The sequence below is a fragment of the Penicillium antarcticum genome (genome assembly GCF_028974205.1).
Source record: "Penicillium antarcticum strain IBT 31339 chromosome Unknown utg000005l_segment0_segment0, whole genome shotgun sequence".
Taxonomy (NCBI): domain Eukaryota; kingdom Fungi; phylum Ascomycota; class Eurotiomycetes; order Eurotiales; family Aspergillaceae; genus Penicillium; species Penicillium antarcticum.
The window spans coordinates 1,161,091-1,183,338 of NW_026695303.1; the positions used below are offsets into that span (position 1 = coordinate 1,161,091).

The 22,248-nt window shown below is 49.0% G+C and overlaps 8 protein-coding genes across 8 annotated transcripts; 5 read left to right on the top strand and 3 right to left on the bottom strand.

Annotated features, from left to right (window-relative positions):
- Positions 1 to 297: 297 nt before the first annotated feature.
- On the bottom strand, positions 298 to 1,101 carry N7508_005080 (MSF1 domain protein; the record flags this gene model as incomplete). Its single annotated transcript, XM_058463146.1, has 1 exon — positions 298 to 1,101. One exon carries the CDS (start codon positions 1,099 to 1,101, stop codon positions 298 to 300), a length of 804 nt encoding a protein of 267 aa, XP_058319624.1.
- Positions 1,102 to 1,921: 820 nt separating this feature from the next.
- N7508_005081 (uncharacterized protein) lies at positions 1,922 to 4,359 on the bottom strand (the record flags this gene model as incomplete). Its single annotated transcript, XM_058463147.1, has 10 exons — positions 1,922 to 2,076; positions 2,138 to 2,230; positions 2,289 to 2,348; positions 2,399 to 2,532; positions 2,591 to 2,685; positions 2,744 to 2,901; positions 2,951 to 3,331; positions 3,382 to 3,662; positions 3,697 to 4,073; positions 4,162 to 4,359. The coding sequence occupies 10 exons, from the start codon at positions 4,357 to 4,359 to the stop codon at positions 1,922 to 1,924; spliced, it is 1,932 nt and encodes a 643-aa protein (XP_058319625.1).
- A 2,091-nt stretch (positions 4,360 to 6,450) lies between these two features.
- Positions 6,451 to 8,330, top strand: N7508_005082 (Zn(II)2Cys6 transcription factor; the record flags this gene model as incomplete). Its single annotated transcript, XM_058463148.1, has 3 exons — positions 6,451 to 6,498; positions 6,545 to 6,801; positions 6,863 to 8,330. 3 exons carry the CDS (start codon positions 6,451 to 6,453, stop codon positions 8,328 to 8,330), a joined length of 1,773 nt encoding a protein of 590 aa, XP_058319626.1.
- A 504-nt stretch (positions 8,331 to 8,834) lies between these two features.
- N7508_005083 (sulfatase family protein) lies at positions 8,835 to 10,364 on the top strand (the record flags this gene model as incomplete). Its single annotated transcript, XM_058463149.1, has 1 exon — positions 8,835 to 10,364. One exon carries the CDS (start codon positions 8,835 to 8,837, stop codon positions 10,362 to 10,364), a length of 1,530 nt encoding a protein of 509 aa, XP_058319627.1.
- Positions 10,365 to 11,822: 1,458 nt separating this feature from the next.
- On the top strand, positions 11,823 to 13,539 carry N7508_005084 (uncharacterized protein; the record flags this gene model as incomplete). Its single annotated transcript, XM_058463150.1, has 2 exons — positions 11,823 to 12,191; positions 12,256 to 13,539. The coding sequence occupies 2 exons, from the start codon at positions 11,823 to 11,825 to the stop codon at positions 13,537 to 13,539; spliced, it is 1,653 nt and encodes a 550-aa protein (XP_058319628.1).
- Positions 13,540 to 17,012: 3,473 nt separating this feature from the next.
- Positions 17,013 to 18,372, top strand: N7508_005085 (tryptophan--tRNA ligase WRS1; the record flags this gene model as incomplete). The annotated part of the gene is made up of 2 exons (XM_058463151.1): positions 17,013 to 17,401; positions 17,457 to 18,372. 2 exons carry the CDS (start codon positions 17,013 to 17,015, stop codon positions 18,370 to 18,372), a joined length of 1,305 nt encoding a protein of 434 aa, XP_058319629.1.
- A 137-nt stretch (positions 18,373 to 18,509) lies between these two features.
- N7508_005086 (aminotransferase class IV) lies at positions 18,510 to 19,286 on the bottom strand (the record flags this gene model as incomplete). The annotated part of the gene is made up of 1 exon (XM_058463152.1): positions 18,510 to 19,286. The coding sequence occupies one exon, from the start codon at positions 19,284 to 19,286 to the stop codon at positions 18,510 to 18,512; it is 777 nt and encodes a 258-aa protein (XP_058319630.1).
- Positions 19,287 to 19,589: 303 nt separating this feature from the next.
- Positions 19,590 to 21,671, top strand: tom70 (putative mitochondrial outer membrane translocase receptor (TOM70); the record flags this gene model as incomplete). The annotated part of the gene is made up of 5 exons (XM_058463153.1): positions 19,590 to 19,887; positions 19,940 to 20,019; positions 20,075 to 20,846; positions 20,902 to 21,375; positions 21,427 to 21,671. 5 exons carry the CDS (start codon positions 19,590 to 19,592, stop codon positions 21,669 to 21,671), a joined length of 1,869 nt encoding a protein of 622 aa, XP_058319631.1.
- Positions 21,672 to 22,248: the final 577 nt, after the last annotated feature.

Consider the following 22,248-nt stretch of genomic DNA (forward strand, 5'->3'; position numbering starts at 1 on the left):
AAAAAAGAAGAAAATAGTTAATAAGAGCTCCATAAGAGAAAGAAAATAACAAGAATGATGCATATAGTACAATGAATGTCATCCCCTACATATGCCCAAGCATACAAGCACACCTCAAGAAGCAAAGCTCCATGCAAAGATAGAAGATATACAGTATCTTCAAATATCAACAGTCAAGAAAGAGGGAGAGTGTCAATATCCCAGCGCCAACCCAAACTCCACGCTTGAAAACAAAATGCAATGAGATGGGCAATTGCAATAGCCCGTAGATAAAAGAACAAGATGGCAGATTGAAACCTATTTGCCGTCATTTTCGATGGAACGATCCTTGCCATTGCCTTGGAGCCAGACGCGCTTCCATGGACCTTCAGGTCCAAATGCGGCCTCACGATCCTGGCGCATGCCCTCCAGAACACCAACGACACCACCGCTGCGCAGACGCTCGAGGACGATGTTCATGCCCTCTTTGCTCTTGAGCACGGCCTCGCGGGTGCGGCTGACACCGATGAGTTCAATGGTGCGCTGGATGCCAGCAGTAGACAGGGAGGAGAAGAAACCCTTGCGAGGTGCCTCTTCCTCGACCTCGACGTGGTCGCCAGCTGTGTCTGGCTTCTTGCGTGCGAGGAGCTTGCCTTGACCGAGTCTAGAGCGGAAGGTGACGGTGGTCTTCACCGTGGTCTGCTCGGAGACCTTGTCAACAGCCAGGCCATCCAGGGCGAGACGGTCCTCAGAGGTCAATCGCTGGTAATTTTGCTTCTCAACCACGCTGAGGATACCAGTCCACTCCATATTGCGTGACTCGGTTTCCATCCAGCCCTCTTTGGGATCCACGATGGTCTTTTCGAGGATGTAGCTCTGGCCGGAATTGTCGGAGCCTCCCATGCCCTTTGGTAGTAGCTTGAGGATTCCAGATGGGACCTTTGATTTCTTCAAATGCAGGCGGATAGTGTGAAGGCGCTGGGTGTTTGGATCGACGTATCGGTCGATGACATCGGTTGTGAGGACATGGCGAGAGTAGGGGTTAGGGTAGCGAAGGAAGTAGGCGAGAGAGACGGCGGGAAAGGAGTAATCGTAGGTGAATTTGTTTTCAAAGAACTTCATGATGGCATTCGATTCATGGATTCATGAGGAAACAAGAAGGGTAGGGAGTCGTCTGATCCAGCACTTTTTGCTCTGGAAGGCGGAGGTAAAAGTGGATACGGGCTAATATTGATCCGGGAATCAGATGCTCCAGATCACGCGAAGATCACGTGATAGAGGGGATTGGCGAATCATCGCCCCGGAATAGCTAATGGTGATGTAAGCCTACCCGAGGTCTAACCGAAAGTCTTCGTCCACGGGTTTCTCATGTTTGGGATTGGTCGAACCCCGCCATTCTGCATGTTGATCTTAGGCAGACCTGCATATACACAGCTTCTTTCATGTGATATATATGCGACCCAGATGGGTTCTTTTGGAGTTAAATAAAGTGAAGTAGGGAAAGTGGGCTAGCCACATATTATCTATACTTCAAGAGAGCAATATAAATATGCTAAAATTAGATGTCTACTGAATTGGGATGCATCAATGTCAAGGCCAACGAGATTGTTTAAGTCTGGTCTTTCTCTTCATAAGTGAAAGACCCTATATAAATGCGAACTCTTCTCCTGAGCCATACTCTACTTGATAGGTCTAATGCTGATCACTAGATTCATGTCTGATGTGCTAGGCTTCTAGCCTGGATGCGCCATGAATCTCAACAAAATATGTTACCAAAGAGATAGATTCAATTAAACATAAAGAGTCCAATGGATAGACATCTCTGAACAGTTCCTCATAGGCAAGTCCTAATATGCCAACCTGCCACGTTCGCTCCCATAAAGCATCAATCATCGAAAGTCTTACCAGCAACATATCCAACCCAACCAATTACAAAGGGATTCTACGAACGCTTCTCTGCCAAAGCCTCGTCCGCCGTAGCGATGATGGGAGGAGGTTTTGGAATATTTTGGCGGAAGATGTAGCGCTTGATGAACCAAGGAAGCCACACGGTCGATTCGTGGTGGATGAATTTCTTGGTGGGAACTGAGAAGACCTCTATGGAAGATATCAGTATACAGCCATATATGCATTGATCGATTGGGTGAGGTCCACTTACGATCCAGTTCTTCTAGAGTGAGTTGCTTTGTTTCTCTGACGAAACAGAAAATCATGCCCCAAGCGATGAGGTTGAGTCCGGCGTAGAAACCGACTATGGTAGATTAGTTAACCTGAATTCATTGTAGTATGATTTGATACAGTCCACGTACAAGCACCAGTTGGTGTCATGACGGTTGTCATTCGAGGGAATGTCAAACCGAGGATACCGGCTGGGAAGATCGTTAGAGGGATTTGACCATAGTTTATCTTGAATGCTTACCGAAAGTGTTGTTGATGCAAACAGCCCAAGCCATTCCTTGTTCACGCTGGATAGTAGGGAAGACCTCGGCAGAGTACTGGAACGCGACTGGGCCTTCACCAAGGGAGTAGGCGATGGTGAATAGATAGACAAACCTATTCGAGGAGATTGGTCAGCTAGAGCACGATTCAAAAATCCAGGAGAGACGCTCACAGGACTACTGGTCCAATTCTGGCACCCTGACTGCCGTCGGTTTTCAGAAGGGAGAGACCGGCTGCGAGTAGGAAAATGCACATGAGGGGGAAAGTCTGTGAAAATAAAACATTAGTTCAATTCACAAATCCAAGAGTAGGCCGAGTCACTCACAATCAGAGTCAGAGTTCTTCGACCCTTCGTATCAATGAGGAACAACGTCGGGATCGTGAAGACAACCTGAATAGCACCATAACCAAGAGAGGCATATAAAGCCTGAGTGGCACTGTAACCAACTTTCTCGAAGATACTTGAACTGTAGAATGAGATAACTATAGCAAGTCAGCGCTGCCAGACGGCGAAAACAAGAATGATACTTACTGTTGATACCACACATCTGCTGGGCAATCATGACAGTTGAGGCACCGTAGTTCGCACGCCTAATTCTAGGCACGGCGAAGCAATCCCACATACGGGAGAAATATCCAGCGCCTCGAGCCTCCTTCAGTTCCTCCTCGTAGATAATATACGAGTAATAGTAATCCCTTGCAGCAATGATAGGATGAGCTCGCAAGCGGTTCATAGATTGGAAAGCTTCAGCATGTCTGCCGTGCTTCATGAGCCAACGGGGGGACTCGGGGCAGAAGAAGATGCCAATACCCAGAATGAACGATGGAATGAATGCCGAGCCGAGCTGGAGGCGCCAGGCGATATCCCCGGTGTCTTTGACGATGACGTTGGCAGCGAAACCCAAGAAAATACCTGCCGCAATCATTAGCAATGGGATATCGAGAAAACCAAGAGCTACCTACCGGCCACAACCCAAAGTTGCCAGAACATAACAAGAGCACCGCGAATTCGAGCTGGGGCCATCTCGGCAGAGTAGATAGGCACAGTAGCGTTCTTCGCACCAATACCGATACCCATAACAAATCGCGCAGCAAACAGCCCCTGCCATGACTGCGCAAAAGCAGAACCAATTGGGGTAGCAGTGAGACAGAGAGCAGTGACGAAAATCTCACCCCTTCGTCCCAAGTAGTGGTTAAGTGGGTCGACAATGAAGGCGCCACTATGCACAATGTCAGCCTCAGAACTCAAAATTAAGGGGCGGATGTCTATATACTCACACCAGACCGGCAGTCAAGAAAATAATCGAATTCACAATTCCCACAATCCATTCATCTCTGCCTTCACCAGCAATACCAAATTCCTGATGGAATGACAGATTGGCTCCATTGGCTCCAGTCTGATCCCATCCTTGGGTAGCGGCTCCAACAGCGCACAGAGCAATGGAATACCAAAGCATGTAAGGACCATGCCATTTGTGATCTCTTTCATATGCAAGCGCAGTGCGCTCCTGCTCGTCCAGCTCAGTTACCAGTTCGAAACCTTTAGGGTCTCGGGCGACCAAAGCGGCGCGGCCGAACAGATCGGCGTGCTCGGACATATTGTGCGATTCGGCGTAGGCGCGAGCATCGGCGAGGGCTTGTTCCTTGGAAATGCGCTACAGAAGCGAAGGTAATCAGTATCCATGTTCAAGAGGGGTTCGTTTATAGTTGAGCAAGGCGAGATATAGATAGTGCAAAACATACCACAAGAGGATTTTCAATGATATTCATAGCACCAGACTTCTTCCCACGGCCAGCCGGCTCGACGAGCTCCGGCGCCAAATCAGCCTTCTCATGAACGACCTCCGGCGCAAGAGCAGCATGATCCTTGGCAAGCTCAGGAGCTGAGATGGCTACATCCTCCTCGTGAGAGAGGACGCTTTTGTTATCCTTTGCATCCATGACGAGAGCGTGCAGGAAAGTGAGGGTAAGTAAAAGGTGGACGGGGAAGTAAAAGTTCTTTGTCCCCCGAAAGAATCACCTTAACGCAATTTTTCGTGGGGAGAGGAAAATTGGCACCTATCCCGCCTATAAAGACGATCTGCACCCCCGTGGGGTAGACCGAAACGCCGATACAACCGAAGGCAACCCTGTCGCGCTTTAGCACCCTTGGCTTTGTCTGTGAGGGCTGTTTAGGGTTAGGCTGGTAAGCACTAGCCGCCTCGGAAGAGGACATAGCACCTTTTCAGCCCCCGGGTTTATTCTGGAGGATTCCGGGGGTGAGTGTTACTGGTCTAGTTCTAATGAGAATAGTGTGCTTGAATTCGTGGTGATTTGTTTATTTATTTCTCTACACATATTGATATAAAGTTGACACACCGTAGGAGGACCAAGGTATGTGCGGGGGAAGAATTTCGTTAAGCCAAGGCTTGGACGCCCCGCCTGGGCCGTCAACGGGGAGGCCGATTTGGCTATTTGGCTTTGGCTATTTTGGCTTGACAACTTGCCCTTTTTGCCATATGGGCCCACATGGATCCACGTGGAGCAAACCCTATACGCTGCTCATTCAATAATATTGTCTGCTTCCCTATATGGGGTAACCCACGTTTTCTAGGCATCTGAGAAAGACTTGATTAAATAGCTGTTAGAATAAAAGGTAAACTCATAGAAGAGGTCTACGGTCCAAGCACCACAAAGCGCTCGCCACCGACGGAAGGCCTCAAATATAAACGATTCGGGGGCGCCACCTTACTAGTCACCAGCGGCTGACCCGACCGTGGCGTCAGCCCAGAATCCCGCAATTGAAGAGTCAGATGATGTTGCCGATCAGCCAGTATTGGCCGGTCTCTCAATGTGGCTGGTCAGAAAGCTACGCCATGGCAATTTGTCAGATTTGCCCGGTAAGCGCATGCCGACAAACGATTTAGATCTTGACGAGTGATTCGAAAGAGACGCGGTCAAAGATGCGGCATTTTTAAAGACTGGGGCCGTACCGCCTGTATTTCATCCATCGTCAGCTGTTGGGAAATGGGCCAAGTACGTAAGAAACTGACTTAGATTACAGGGGTATTGAGTCTGTTACATGAGGGGACTCATGATCTAAATCATACTTCTATACACGTCAGACAGGGGTGGTGACCGATGTAGAAAATGGCAACTTAGTTCCGAAGTATAGGGTTCGGGAAATAACTCGCGTGGTGATCTAAGCGCAAATGTAGCGCAATGTTCGTGTATTCGTACTACATAAGCACGAACAAGTCATGCTAAATACTTGACTACAAGCTACTATCTCTCATTATGACTACCTCATTAGTTGCCTAAATAAAACATACAACTGACGCTTACTTCTAGGTAATAGATCAATATTCCAGCTCACACCAGTGCATTGCACGGTTCGTGATAAGGACATTCACATCTGCAAGGGGGTTTCACGCGTGTCCTGTCTTGTCCCGAAGTGCATATCACGCATTGATGCCCTAGAATCTGGCAAACACGTGGGCAACCTTAAAAAGGCCCGAGCCAATGTTCAAGCAAGCAGCTATACATCGCGTATAGCTCACAGGCAGAACCACTAGGGTCCCTAGATTGCGCCTGGATAAATTACAAGGGATTGATTGCATCAACGCTATAGCAATGTGATGCCAATGCACTATATCACAAGTGACTCTTCACAAAAGATACTGACTCAAGCAGGATCTAAATGCAAGGGGTAAAACCTACCCATTAATGCTCATAGATAAGTTACTCGGAGGGTACTTGGTTTTGGAAGGGCACACCGCTGTATTCATTGATGTCATAGGGGAAGTATGTGAGCTCCTACTTAGTCTAAGGTTTATCTAGGGATATGCTAATAGTGCCGTAGAATTTTTAGTCAGCTCTCACTTCAGAACCAAACTCGACTTTCTAAGTGTTATTTGTGACATAGGTAGAAGGTGCCAATGTGTATGAAGCCGTGATGGTGCAATCCAAGTGGAGCCGATCTCGCCCCCTCCAATTCCGATCCTCTTCCCATCTACACAACTCTAATCCATCAGGTTAGGTCCACAGCTCTACATGGGACAACTCCAGCGCACTCCATGTTTCCAGTGTCGATTTCGTAAGGTAAGTTCAAACAAGCACCAGACCAGAACAGAGCTAAAGGAAACAGGTCCGCTGCGATCGCCGCCCAGGCAACTGTGAGAATTGTGCCCGACTGGAATTCGCATGCTCTTTCTCTAAAGAAAGTGGAGTGACCTCCAGGTACAATCCTACCAAAGATCACCCACCAGAGCGGCGGCGGGGAAATCAGGCTTGTACGGAATGTCGTCAGCAGAAGTCGCGGTGCTCTGGGGAGAGCCCTGAATGTGCGAATTGCATTCGAAGGCAACGTCGATGTCGATATCCACCAACAAAAAAGCCTGCCCAGTCAAAGCCTCAGCAGGCTAGGCTGTCATCAGAGGTGACTGCCACTCCTAGCCTACATCAGAATAAAGACTTGTAAGTCTTCCCGGCTGTATTATCCGCTTTACCCCTCTGACAAGTATAGGCTGGTTTCAATTGTCTCTCATAAGGAGCTTCTCCAGAGTGTTCATGACTATTTTGAGTGGATCTATCCGCTGCCTTCATACTCCTTTCTTCATGAGCCGACAATTCGAGAACAAAGCCATAATAATACCCTGGACCAATCTCTTGCTCTGGTCCTGGTCGCAATCACAAATTTATTATTATCTGAAAAAGGCCAACCGTTGAATGAGAGTCCGTCTCTCCTCAAAAAAGCAGAGACTATCATCTTGGACGATCTGGAAAGGCCAAGTACTATAAAACTCCAAGCCTTGATTTTGATAACCCATTATCATATCCAAACAGGCCGGTTCTCCAGAGCTTACATGCTGACAGGGCTGGCTGCAAGAGCAGCTACTGCATTGCGCCTCAATTATGAACGTCCCGAGTTGAGTTTCATCGCCCAAGAGTCTCGTCGGCGAGTTCTCTGGGCTCTAACAGCCATCGACGGTCAGTTTTCCGTGGGACTACCGGAATATGAAACAATACCCCACACAATAATTTATCAGCGCCTCCCATGTCGAGAAAATGTATTCTCTACAGGGGATTCAGGGCATGCAGAAGCCCCGATATTGGCTCATGTCCATCTGGAGAAGGACTCGACCTCACCCATCAGCTTACTGGGTGTATGTATTCGCCTTTCCAAAATTCAAAAGGACATCATGCGCTTGACTAGACAATTAGCTTTGTCAGAACAGCCTCTCGTACACCTGATTGGTCTAGTTCAAGAAATACAGAAAGACCTATGGCGAGTACAGGCGGATGTTGAGCTATCTTTCGGATATCAAATCACATCTTCAACCCACTTGATCGCTGCACAAGACGACCGTTGGTTCACGCGCTTCCTCCAAATCGCTGTCTCCTGGCACCAGTCTCACTGCGATCTATACCGACTCTTTCTCCCCGGCTACCCAGAAGCCGCCCCAAAAATCATCATTGGAGCGATGGACATCAGTATTCGGGAACATGCCGTGCGTCAATGCCATGAACATGTTGATCATATCAGTCGAATACTTTCTGGCTTGCAGAATCTCCCGTCTACCTTGATACTGCCGCACTCAATTGCCATTTGTGCATACCACGCAACACGATTGACGCTCTTCCTTTCATCGTCACCTGATGTGAATGTACCATTGGAAATGAGTGATGCAATCGCAAAAGCACATATAGCGGTAGCTGTCACTGAGACATACTTCTCGGCTTCGCCGAGTACGAAGCAGATTGTCTTGGATTTGCAAGGGCTGGCGCGCACTGTAGGTACAGAGCCGGAGTCTATATATAGGGAGTTGTGTAGTCCTTCTCCGCCTTTTGATCAGGGGTTCTATCGGCATGGTCATTTAGCGATCCATAGTTTGGTTCGACAGGCAGGTTTTGTGGATGATGGGTATGATTGACTCAGCCTGTTGGTAGATGTATGATATGATAGTCGAACTCGCAGAACATTTCCGTAGGATATGCTTTCATGATACTCTAAAATACTTCTCTAGTCGCTCAAATATCAAGCTCTTGAAGATGTGAAAATTCATACGATTGTGTATACTCTCACTTTGTCCAATGTCGTCGAAGACCGACTGCCGCCGACTGCCGTAGTGAAGTGGGGTCTGTGGAGGTTGTGTACTCTTGCGCCATTCTTTCTGCTCCAGAACCCTTTCAACGCATCTTCATTGGAAGAAAGCCATCATGGAACGAGGGTTTACAGAGTGGTCCTACAAGAGGGGCTTCAATGGATTATCCCCTCATATTAGAGGGCCAAGCTGAGGTATTAAAGTCCGCGATACCCCCCTGACGTATTCAAACTTCGATTCTCTTCGGCAATTGTACGGATTGGTTGGAAACAAGAGGAGATAGCCATCATTACCACAAGATCCCAACTTGTCAAAGACTCACATGAAGACATCATGGCTTCCCCAATCCGCCCAAACATCTTGTTCATCATGGCCGATGACCATGCCTCGAAATCAATTTCGTGTTATGGAGCAGGCATCAACAATACCCCCAACCTCGATCGTCTCTCCAACGAAGGAATGAGGTTCAACCACTGCTACGTAACCAACAGCATCTGCACTCCCTCCCGAGCCGCCATCCTGACAGGAACACACAACCACGTCAACGGAGTCATGACTCTCGATTCTAAGATCAACAAGCACAGCCCGAACGTAGCCAAATCCCTCCGAACAGGTGGCTATCAAACAGCCATGGTCGGTAAATGGCACCTAGGCGAAGGCAAAGAACACGAACCAACAGGATTCGACTACTGGAGCGTCGTCCCAGGCCAAGGCGAATACCACGATCCAGAATTCATCGGACCAGAAGGAACGGAGCGCGAGCGCGGATACGCAACCGACATTATTACAGAGAAGAGTCTGAACTGGATCAAAGAGCGTGATGCCAACAAGCCCTTCTTCATGATGTGCCACCACAAAGCACCGCACCGCAGCTGGGAATGCAACCCTAAGCACCGCGATCTATACAAAGACCCCATCCGGCTGCCAGATACATTCACAGATGACTACAAAAACCGCGCGCAAGCAGCCAAGGTCGCCAAGATTCGTGTCGCTGAAGACCTCACATACTTCGACCTAGGTCTCGTCCAACCAGATGGCGGACTCGACATCGGCGAGAAAATGATGGACAAATGGTGGTTCCAAGACCGCAAGATCCCCGCACCGGAAGATGTAACGAAAATGAAACTTATCGACAAAGAAGACGGCACAGTCTTTACCTTCGAGACGACCCAAGAACTCGCCGAATTCAAATTCCAGCGCTACATGCAACGCTACCTCCGCACAATCCAAAGTATCGACGACAACGTAGGCCGCATGCTGGACTTCCTAAATGAAGAAGATCTAATGGAGAACACGATCGTCATCTACACCTCCGACCAAGGCTTCTTCCTCGGCGAACATGGTTGGTTCGACAAACGATTCATGTACGAAGAGAGCTTCCAAATGCCCTTCCTAATCCGATACCCAGCGGAGATCACAGCCGGGTCAGTATGCGACGATATAGTCTGCAACGTTGACTTTGCGCCTACATTCCTTGATTTTGCCCGTCTGCGCCCGCCGACGTATATGCAGGGTGTCAGTTTCCGGTCTCTATTGAAGCAGCAGACGCCGGCTGATTGGCAGCAGGTTGCGTACCATCGGTATTGGATGCATCGGGATATTATCCACGAGGCTTATGCTCATTATGGTGTGCGTGATCAGCGGTATAAGTTGATTTATTGGTATAATGAGGACTTTGGCATTGAGGGAACGAGGCCGGGTGGTGAGGAGAAAGAGTGGGAGTTGTTTGATTGTGAGCTTGATCCGCTGGAACTGTTTAATTGTTACCATGAGGCGGGTTATGGGGAGGTTGTTAAGCGTATGACCAAGATGCTTGAGGATAAGATGGAGGAAATTGGTGATGAGCCTGTTCACCCGCGATGAAAGTGGGATTGTAAGTTAGCAGTTGCCTTCAACATGTGAATAAGAATGGGTCTCTTTTACTATATCATCCACAGCTACTTGCAAGGTTCAAATGTGTGTTGCAAAAGCAGACTAGATCTGACCGGTACTATTCTCTAGACCATGCTCATCCCCCGCACATGAAACCAATCCTTTCACACCTGGCCTTACACTCAACAATCAATCCTACTAACACAAAACCATACATCAATTGACATCAATCCGACAGAATCAGATAAACCGGATTACCCCGGTCCTCGGACTGAACCGCGCCCCCATGCAGTCCCCCATGTATCTAGACCCAACCTCACGGACCCTCTCATGCATGATGCAACTCGGAAACTCTCGGCTTCTGGGCGGCACAGGCTCCATGTGTTGAAGCAAGCGGTTACCGAGCATTTACATTCGTGTGATAAATACGGTGATAATCTTGAATGTTTAAGAGAAACGAATTCTAGACTATTGTTCCAGGAATTTAATGCTATCTCTACTCTGTAATGACCTTGCTTGAGAGATGATACTACTGTATACAGGGGGAGTCGGGATGTCACTCTGTGCCTCGTGCCGACCAGCTTCCGTTTCGGGATAGGGTTCGGGAACGGCTAGACTCGCTCTCGGCGAGATCCCGTGCACATGTAAATCTCATGAATAGCGTCATTTCTCTGGGCGAAGATCTATCGTAGCCGTGAACTTGAACACGTAATCTTTTGTGTTCCAGCCATGTCTGATGCTCAACAAGGATATCAATCACAATACATAGCGTGATGATACTCACCGGCCGAGCCATCTCGTCGCCAACATTTACCTCAGACCGTCCATTCTTCCAACCAGTCGGATTTCTTCTAATTGCCTCTGCCCCGAATTCCTCGGCTTAAATTTCATTCGCCGAGATAGCTCTAGACTAAGTATCTAGACTCAGGCTGGGCGTACATGTAAAAAAAAATGAGACACGGTTGCCCAGTCTCCCCAAGCCTCATTCTCAAAACCGGCATCTGATTATACCCGGGTAAGTTAAAGCGAAAGAAATAAGGGCGACACGATTGGTGGCAAGAACGCAGATAGATCAATTTGGGGGGTGCATAACGAGGAAACCATTTTCCCTCTCAGCCGAAACAAGGAACTTGAGTCGCCGATAAGCAGAAACCAAGAGAAACAACGGGAAAGGCGCGGCGAGGTGGACAAAAAAGGTAAGATCGGCTCTTTGTTAGCGCGAATCTTAAAGTTTGCGGGAATATCCCCAGATCCCCGCACTACAGCAGATCTGGGGATGTACCTACGTATGTGACAATGACAGATATATATATATATGTCCACACTTGCCCATTGGAGATGATTGACCTGTCTTCACTAGCAGAGTCAATTGAATCTGCGCAGAGCGGCCTCCTTTTCTATTTATTATATTACACTATATCGTGTTGATCTATACACTTCCATTCCATCATGTGGCCTCGCAACAAACCCCCTCAGGAAGACGACAAAAAGGATGATAACACTTTTGAAAACGTCGACGATGTCAAGGCGGATATGGAGAGCGCCCATATTGAGAAGATCGATGCTAGTGTGGACAATATTGCGACCAGCATCGACAACTTACCAGTCAGCTGGTTCGTATGGCTTGCAGCCCTGACCGCGTCAATGGCTGGTCTGCTCTTTGGATATGATACTGGTATTATTTCTGGTGTGCTGGTATACCTGGGTGACTCTCTCAACAACAGACCGGTGACGAGTAACGAGAAGGAGATGATTACTGCTCTTTGTTCAGGAGGGGCGTTTGTCGGTGCTATCTTTGCTGGAAATACTGCGGACAAGGTATGCATAGCACCCCTGTAATCTTCAGCCCTCTATGAAGTCGATACTAACTTAACGCCTATAGTTCGGCCGCAAAATGGCAATCTACCTTGGCTGTGTCCTTTTCATAGCCGGCGCCGTCATCCAGGGAGCAGCCTACACAGTCGCCCAAATGGCCGTCGGTCGCCTTGTCGTCGGCTTCGGCGTCGGCTGCGGCGCAATGGTGCTACCATTATATGTCGCCGAAATCGCACCCGCCAAAGCCCGTGGCAAACTCATCGGCTTGAACAATATGTCCATCACCGGCGGCCAAGTCGTCTCCTACGCAATCGGCGCTGCCTTTGCCAGCGTCCCCAACGGATGGCGATACATGGTTGGACTTGGTGCCGTACCTGCCATTGTCCTGGGGGTGCTTATGCCCTTCTGCCCTGAGTCACCTCGTCATCTGGCATACAACGGTCGCAATGCCGAGGCCAGACTTGTTCTTCGGAAAATCTACAGAAAGGCCACCGAGGATCAGATTGATGCAGTTCTTCTCTCTATTTGTTCGGCCTGTGACCAGGCCCGCGAGATGAACGAGAGTGGTTCGCGATTCTCGAAGATTAAACAGCTTCACACTGTTCCGAGTAACCTGCGCGCTTTGATTAGTGCTTGTGGGTTGATGGTTATCTCTCAGCTTTCGGGTTTCAATGCTCTCATGTACTATTCTTCTACGCTCTTTGCGCTGGTCGGATTCGATAACCCCACTGCTGTTGGTCTTGTTGTTGCCGGTACCAACTTTATCATGACTTTCGTTAATATGATGACGGTCGATACCATGGGTCGCAGAAAACTGCTTCTCTCGACTGTATGGGGCATGGCGGTGGGCATGATTGCCGTTGCTGTTGCTTTCATGTGGATTCCTGTGGACCTGGATACGATGGAAGTTACTGGGAAGGGAGTTTCCAACGCGGCCATTGTTGTTTTGGTATTTATTATTTGGTTCGTGGTCTTCTACGGCGTTTCAGTTGGAAACACTGCCTGGATGAGCACCGACTTCTTCCCTCTCGAAGTTCGCGCTATCGGAACTATGTGGTTGACATGCTCGAACTGGGGAGCCAATGTTATCATCTCCAGTACATTCTTGTCTATGATGAAGGCGTGGACCCCGTCTGGAGCCTTTGGATTCTTCGCTGCTATTTGTGGTCTCGGCTACATCTGGCTCTACTTCTTCTATCCCGAAGTTTCGGGACTTGTTCTGGAGGAGGTTAAGGAGGTCTTCGAGCATGGATTTGGTGTTAAGTATGCTCGCGAGCTGAGAAAGGAGAGAAAGGAGATTATTGAGGAGAGGATGAAAAGTATGGAGAAGCCGGTTGCTGCTGGACATTAACGGCTTCTCTAATTGGTTCTTGATCTCATGTACCATATCTAGAATGACCATCCTCGGAATGAGTTCAATGACAATATATGACACATTAACATTATGCATTCACTGTTTTGTATTTACCCTTGTGGATGTTTGCATACTTGGTGAGTTGAGAACATTCAAGCTGTGGCGTCAAGACCGACGTAGTCCCTACTAATGTCCCTCTATGATCAGCACATGGATGATCACCCAGATGCCAGGTTCGGGCAATATTCCCCCCTACGGAGCCATCCGCTCGAGCTAGTCAGCCCCGCAAACTTTACCGTCCCCTGCAACCGGACCAAGTGAAAAAGGAAGTATTCGCCGCTGTTTTCATAATCTCCTTGTAATTATCTCACACACCGTTGGTCAATATTTCGGCGACTAAATTCCTCATACGGGAATTTTTCCAAATGGACGGCCCTATCTCCAGACGTCGACGGGATATCCCCTGTCATCATTGTCGATATGTCATACACACTCAGACTTGACGTCGATAACTAACACGGACATACAGAGCGGCGTCTGAAGTGTAATATCTACGCATATAGCCATATCAAGAAGGTCTCTAGCGACCGAGAACAGGCGAATACGAGCCTGGAGCAAGCGGATGCCAACATTGTATCCGACACAAGAAGATCTGCAAACGACGCGCTGATAGAGGTCGTTTCAGCTTTATAGGGCGCGGTCAGAGCGAGCTTGCTTTTCCGAAAGATCAGATATGGCTGCGTACGAGATGTAAGCAGCGGTCTTTTACTGGAATCTTCGGTTCATGTCACGGCTACTGACTCTAGCTAATAGTAAACTTGACCCTCTTGACATAAGATGACGAGGCCAAATCTGATACACTTGGCGACGGCTATCGAGGTTCGGAAGATGATGGCTATTGCTCTCAGTCTGAAAGGCCGATAGAGCAGGCCGAGGCGGAGGTACCGCTGTCTCCTCGGTCGCCTGTGATTCCTAGGAATCATAATCTCTTCGAGGACATAGATACGGCAATTGAATTGGGACTGGTAGGGGAGGGGGGGAGACATCTGGAAACAGGGGAAAGAGGGCCGTGGGATCCTTTCTCTCTGACGATCCGCCGTTAAGCTCGCCGCCGACTTACCAATCCCCTTTCGATGTTGTCAGATTCTTCCACCAATCCGATTCTGGTTTTGATAGCCATACACCGAGCATTTTGCAGACATCTGAGCGTTCCCATGAGCTTCCTAGTCATATTGACACCCAATTTTTTTCGTGCCCTGTTTAAGCCTGCCCCGACAAAGCTAGTCAATAAGATTCGACTTCATGCAGTACTACTTGGATACTTTGGTGAGGAAGCTGCTAGGAAGCTTGATTTATGTGATCAAAAGCGTCACTTTGTAGCTGTGATCCACAGCGAGCAGTCATTTCCCCGCCACTCTTGGATGCAATTTACACTATATCTGCACGCACGGCGAGCATAGGTAGCTCGTTACTAATTATGAAGCGGGCGATGTTGTTTTCCATGATCCTTACATTATTCATGCTAGGGGGCGCAATGAGGATCCGCAGGGTCGCATTCGGTTGAGTACTGATTGAGGTTTTATACGAAAGATTCTAAGGAGCTTGATACTCGTTGGTGTAAGATTTGATATGTGATTGAGATATTTATAATGCATTTGGGGGTATGAGCTCATGAATACTCGCGTTGGAAATGAATTACGTTTCAGTAAATTGAGATTTCATGGATACATCACTTAAACTGTTACATGCTAGTATGAAACTTGATATCTATTTATTGATGGGATATCAGGCATGATGAATGGTTGATGTGTATGTGTTGTTGACCTCATGAATTACGTTTATATAGCCAAAGAGTGCAGTGTTCTACATCGAGCAGGCAAGATGGCCGAGTTGGTCTAAGGCGTCAGGTTAAGGTCCACCTTAACTCCCACTGTTTCGGCAGTTTCCTGATCTACGTTTGTAGGCGTGGGTTCGAATCCCACTCTTGTCATTTCCTTTTTGTTTTTTTGTGATTTCAGGTTTCACAGAAACTGAGAAGGTCTTTCTGTTTTATACAGAAGAACTAAATTGCGTCTGTGGTTTTGTCGCTTTGGTTCATTCTTTTTGTGCACCGTCTACTTCATTCATATCATCGGTCTTTTTCAACATTCCCGCATCAAAGACCAACAGCACTAAATGCCGACCCCTAAAAATAGAAATCATAGTACGTAGCATACCAAAGATAAATTTAATTCGTGTATAGTATGTGTTGACGCTGTTTCCTTGAGGAGGTCAGCTAGTCAAGACTACATTCCAATTTCATCGCCAGTTATCTCCGGTTTGACTTGTCAACCTCCGAAGAGGTTTCCATGTAATAGATGTGGGATGGCTTCGAGGCCCAAAACCATGGTAAGTCAAATTTAATCTTTAACTTGACAAAATTCACAGTTGGCCGATTACTTTATTTCAGTGATACTTGCCGGAGTATGCCATCATCACTTCGATCATTGTTCATACCTAATTATTGTTACTGACAAGAAATCATTTGAAGTGTAAAAGTTAATATCTGAACCCAATGTGTTTTGTTAGAGCCGCAGTAACGAATCTATAGGTGAGGACAGCATCCAGAAATGTTCGAGGTGTCAGAAGTCCGGGCGAGATTGCATCCGCCGTGAAGCGAAGCGCCAGTTCTATAATAGCTCGACAAGTGATACAGTAGCATCACCAGGAAAAGTTTATCTTTTGTATTGCCACAAAGATCTCCTGGACTGACATTGGATAGCAGCTGCCGCTTTTCAATATATTGATAAGACTCCCAAATTCACAGGAACTCACACCGAGAATCCATCTCAACCTGCTACTAAAGAAGCACAGGAAGGGGATCCTAGAGGGACCAATTCAAGTATTATCTCATCAAGCAGAGCGAATGAACACCCTCTCTGCATGTATTGCGATCACTATACGTGGAGATCGATTTTCTGAACCAACGGAGCAGAAGGCCTTCATGGATATTGTAGTTCATACTAGTCGAGATAAGAAATACTAGCCACCCACCAGTACCGGGGATGGAACTAGTTAATTCTATTCGAAATTTCTATCAATGTCTTGTAGTGTTCATGCAACAATGTCTGTATATACGTACTTCGGACACGAATAACTCTGTCGCCCAGGATGAGAAATTTCCATATCGACATCAACGCTCAAAGTGCTATCCTATCAGCATCCTCAATCCGCAATATATTTTGACTGAGTAACCAATGTGGAAATAAAGACAAAGGGATTCGCGGGGTTAATATACTGCATACCTCCGACCAATCAGAACCGCCAGTGATAGCGGAAATTCTGACTCATCCCGATATTGGAGAGGGGCAACAGAAGAAATTCATTTCTCCAACCACATAGAGTGAGTGTTGGCTGTCGCCTCTAGCAATTGCGTGAAAATTTGGATTACTGACTGAAAGATCTTCAGATTTCACTATAAACCGCACATCATGGCGAACGAAGCAGCCCCTCCGGCCATCAACGACTTGAGCCTCGCCGAAAAGGTTCCCGAGACCAAAGCTGTTGGCCAAATCGTGACTCCTTTCGATGTTTCCGGTGGTGTCGATGAGTCCGGGAAGCTCCTGCCCGTCGACTATGAGAAGCTCACTCGCGAGTTCGGCGCCACACCCATCAATGCTGCGTTATTGGAGCGCTTTGAGAAGGTTACCGGACACCGGCCACACCGTTTCATGCGTCGCGGTATTGTCTTCAGTCACCGTGACTTGGCCAAGATTCTGGATCGCCATGAGAAGGGGGAGCCTTTCTTCCTCTACACTGGCCGTGGACCCAGCAGTGACAGCATGCACGTGGGACACACTGTGCCATTCGAGTTCACCAAGTATGAATGCCTCCCCAATTGAGGGAAACTGATAGAGGCTAATTGTTTCAAATAGGTGGCTCCAGGATGTCTTCGACTGCCCTCTAGTGATCATGATGACCGACGACGAAAAGTACATGCACTCCCAGAAGATCGATATTGAGGACTCCAAGAGATACACAAAGGCGAACGCCAAGGACATCATTGCTGTTGGATTCGACATGAAGAAGACTTTCATTTTCAGCGACTTCGAGTTTATTGGCGGCGCTTTCTACGAGAACATGTGCAGGATGGCCAAGAGAATCACCATCAACCAGGTCAAGGGCACATTCGGCTTCAATGACAGCAACAACATTGGCGAGTTCCACTTCTGTGCGACTCAGTCTGCCTCAGCGTTCGCTACCAGCTTCCCTCACATCTTCGGCACCGATACCAAGAAGGTCGCTTCCATTCCGTGTTTGATTCCCTGCGCCATTGACCAGGATCCTTACTTCCGTCAATGCCGCGAACACGCCGAGAAGATGAAGTTCAAGAAGCCCTCTTTGATTCACTCAATTTTCCTTCCCGCACTCCAGGGTCCTGGATCTAAGATGTCTGCCAGTATCGACAGCTCTGCCATCTTCATGAGCGACACTCCGAACAAGATCAAGAACAAGATTAACAAGCACGCTTTCTCCGGTGGTCAGGATACTGCCGAGAAGCAGCGCGAGCTTGGTGGAAACAGCAAGGTCGACGTTCCCTTCCAGTACTTGACCTTCTTCCTCGAAGACGATGAGGCACTGGAGAAGATCCGCAGCGAATACGAGAGTGGCCAGATGATGACGGGTGAGATCAAGCAAAAGTGTATTGCCCAGCTTCAGGAGTACGTCCAAGGATTCCAGGACCGTCGGGCCCAGGTCACCGATGAGATCATGGCCGAGTACATGCGCCCTCGTCCTTTGGAGTGGAAGGGTAACCCTAGCCCAATCGTGGTTGAGAAGGCCAAGAAATAAACCTAAGTTGCATTGAGCGGAGCATTCGGACACGAAAAGATAAATGTGATTTCATAGCCTTTCATCAATTTACCGATACCTTTCAATACCGATAGTAGTCATGCACTCATAATTTGCGGCAAGGACCTGTTGTCCAGCTATGTCAACACCACTTGGCCTTGCATAAAACCCCTTACCCCATTGCTCAACCAACACAGCTCTCCATCCACAAGGTCGTCACGGCTGATAACTTGTTCCACACAGAATCCTTGCGACAGGGCATATCTCCGTGTTGTCCCTGCGTTACCGCCGCTGCTTAATGGAGGTGTGATCCACATGTGTTCCCGTTGGAAATACACCGTGGTGATGCTGCCCTCCATAACCTCGTTATTGGGGTTCACAAGTAGGACCTCGGATGTTTCTGCTGGTGATTTGATCCCGGCTCTGAGCCGGGCAGCTGTGTAGTCATCTCGCGCGGTGGTTTTGTGAGTTGTAAAGCCGGAAGGAATGATGAATTGTGTATCAACGTAGACCTTCCACACAGGCACTGCCGGGTCTGTGTGCAGAGTCGGAATGAGCAAACCCATTATATCGATTGCTGCTGTTGGATTCACTTCCACTGTGCAGTTCCCATTGTTGTTTACTACGATTCGAAGTCTCCAGGGTTTGCTTCGGTCTGGTATCGACGCGTCGAGGAACTGCTCAAAGCTTTCCAGGTCCCGCTGAAGCCAGTCTAGTGCCTTTTTCATCAGGAAATGACGCGCTGCTGCTATAAGGCGATCTTGGTGGTAGGCGAGGAGGTAATAGGGCGAGTGATGGGGTGTGGGATAGCATTGTGCAAAGCGACACGCAACGTCTGGTAGGTCTGTATCAAAGCGGACGGAGGAGAAGATCTCGAAGGGTTGAATCTTGCTTGAAGAAGAAGCGCTGGCCATGATTGCGACTCAACATTAGTTCAAAACACAAAAGTTTGAGTAGAAACGTACCCGGAGCAATGACGCCAGCCCGTTCGCTCCGGTTGTGGAGAAATCGGATGCGTGATTGGCCGGTGCGGGCTGATGGAACTCTTGACTTTTCGTCGAGCTTCATCACTCCTGTCTCTATCCTCCTTCAGGTCCAGTTAGTCCCCCCTACCTTTCATCTCGAACAATTAGCGCGTCAATCATTCAATACTGATCCGAGTTGTCTCCAGAAAGAACTAGCAGCGTCGGTCGCTTTGCCCGGTTCCATAACACATCATGTCGAGCGAGTCGCCATTACCCACGCCCGCCCAGAATGTGGTGCTTGATACATCGAAGCTCACTGAGTCTTCATCTGCATCGGTCTGGGATCGCATCACCAACTGGGTTTCCGAGAACAAGGCCGTTGTCTATACCATTGCCGGTGTTGCCGTCGTCGTGACCGGCGCGGGTGTCGTCTACTACTTGAACGACTCCAGCAAGCCCACTCCCTCCGTCCCGAAGAAGAGCAAGAACCAGCGTCGGAAAGAGAAGAAGAAGGCCGAGGATGAGAAGAAGGCCAAGTCTGCCTCTGATGGTAGGTGTATTTCGCTTCAAACACGGTGGTCGCATGACTGACGCAATTCCAGAGTCTGCCAAGAAGACTGAGGAGCCCGCCGAGGAGCTCCCAGAGGTTGACGAGGCTACCATTGGCCAGCTGTCTGAAGAGGTGAGTTTGACAAATCGCCTCAATTGATGGATTGTCATTGACATACTGTTTCAAGACCCGCAACGCCTACGCCGGCAAGCTGAAGGCCGCCGGTAACAAGGCTTACGGTGCTAAGGACTACCCCAACGCCATTGACCTCTACAGCAAGGCTATTCTCTGCAAGCCCGACCCCGTCTTCTACTCCAACCGTGCCGCCTGCTACAATGTCCAGTCGGACTGGGACAAGGTCGTCGAGGACACCAGTGCCGCTCTTGCCATGGACAGCGAATATGTCAAGGCCCTTAACCGGAGAGCAATTGCCTACGAGCACCTCGGCAAGTTCAGCGAGGCTCTGCTAGACTTCACTGCCAGCTGCATCATCGATGCCTTCTCCAACGATGTCAGCCGCAACTCCCTCGAGCGCCTGCTGAAGAAGGTTGCCGAGAAGAAGAGCCAGGCTATCCTGGAGGCCCGCACCAAGAAGCTGCCTAGCGCTACCTTCGTTTCCAACTATCTGCAGAGCTTCCGTCCCCAGGTCCTGCCTGAGGGTCTCGAGGAGTCTGTTGAGTTGAGCGAGGAGTCCGGCAAGGGTCAGCTGCGCAAGGGTCTCGTCGCTATGACGAAGAAGACTGCGGATGGGTACGAGGAGGCCGCCGCTGCCTTCGAGAAGGCCCTCGAGATCGGTGACCTCGGTGACTTCGAAGGCTTGGCCCTTAACATGAGGGCCACTTTCACCTACCTCGGCGGCAACGCCCCCGGTGCCCTCGTTGACCTGAACAAGAGTGTTGAGCTTTCACCTTCTCTGGTTCAGAGCTACATTAAGCGCGCCAGCTTGCACCTCGAGCTCGGTACGTGCCAAACGATATCTTGGTAATTCTCGAAGCTTTACTAATACCATTATAGGAAACAAGGATGCCGCCGCTGATGACTTCGAGCTTGCCATCACCCACAACAAGGACGACCCTGATATCTACTACCACCGTGCCCAGCTGCACTTCATCCTGACTGAGCTTGCCGAAGCCGCCAAGGACTACCAGAAGTCCATTGACCTCGACCGCTCCTTCATCTACTCCCACATCCAGCTCGGTGTGACACAATACAAGATGGGCTCCGTTGCCTCAGCGATGGCCACTTTCCGTCGCACAGTAAAGAACTTCGAGGAGGTCCCCGATGTGTACAACTACTACGGTGAGCTTCTGCTCGACCAGCAGAACTACTCTGAGGCCATCGAGAAGTTCGACAAGGCCGTCGAGATGGAAAAGCAGAGCAAGCCCATGGGTATCAACGTCTTGCCCCTGATTAACAAGGCTCTTGCCCTGTTCCAGTGGAAGCAGGACTTCCAGGAGGCCGAGAACCTCTGCCAGAAGGCTCTGATCAGTAAGTTTCCCACACACCGTGGTGTATACTTCCATGCTAACCCCTGACCAGTCGACCCTGAGTGCGATATCGCCGTCGGAACCATGGCCCAGCTGCTTCTCCAGCAGGGCAAGGTCTCCCAGGCCCTCAAGTACTTTGAGCGCGCCGCTGAGCTGGCTCGCACCGAGGCTGAGATCATCAACGCCATCTCCTACGCCGAGGCCACCCGCACCCAGCTGGAGGTCCAGGAAAAGTACCCCCAGCTGGCAGCCCGCCTGAACACCATGGGCGCCATGGGCGGCGGTGCCGGCATGTAAAAGCACTGACTTCACGTCAACCCTCCCCTCCCTCTTGGTTTCTTTTGATTCTTCACCTGAATCTGACCCCGAGGCCATATTTGCCTTTGATTACTCCCCGGTTTTTTCAGATTCCCGACCACCTTTTACTATGCGTGTATTTACTATCGGTTGACATATTCCCCGGCCGTCTGGTTTTTCTTTTTCTCTTTCTATTTTGGCACTGGGTATATGCGGACCGGGGGATCGGCTGGAAAAACCGAGGCTTTTGGGCCAGTGCATTGGGTGAACATGTAGTAATTTGTGTACCATAGAAGAGAATGAGAGCTTATTCAGTAGAAGTTCATTTTGGGTCTATATAGAACAGCTTTTCAGCCCTATATAGTATTGGAGACTTATACGAGGCCGTGTATGTGTAAGTTACCGTGCCCCACTCCTGGAGTATATTCTCTATCCGAAGAATGGTCTCGAAGCAAGGTAGCGTCTTGATTCCACTCTTGGTCTCATTCTCTCGTCTTTCGAGGTATAGAAGTGGGGTGCAAGGATGACTATGACGTCGGCCCCCACATCGGCCCAATCTTATCTTTTGCTCTTAACA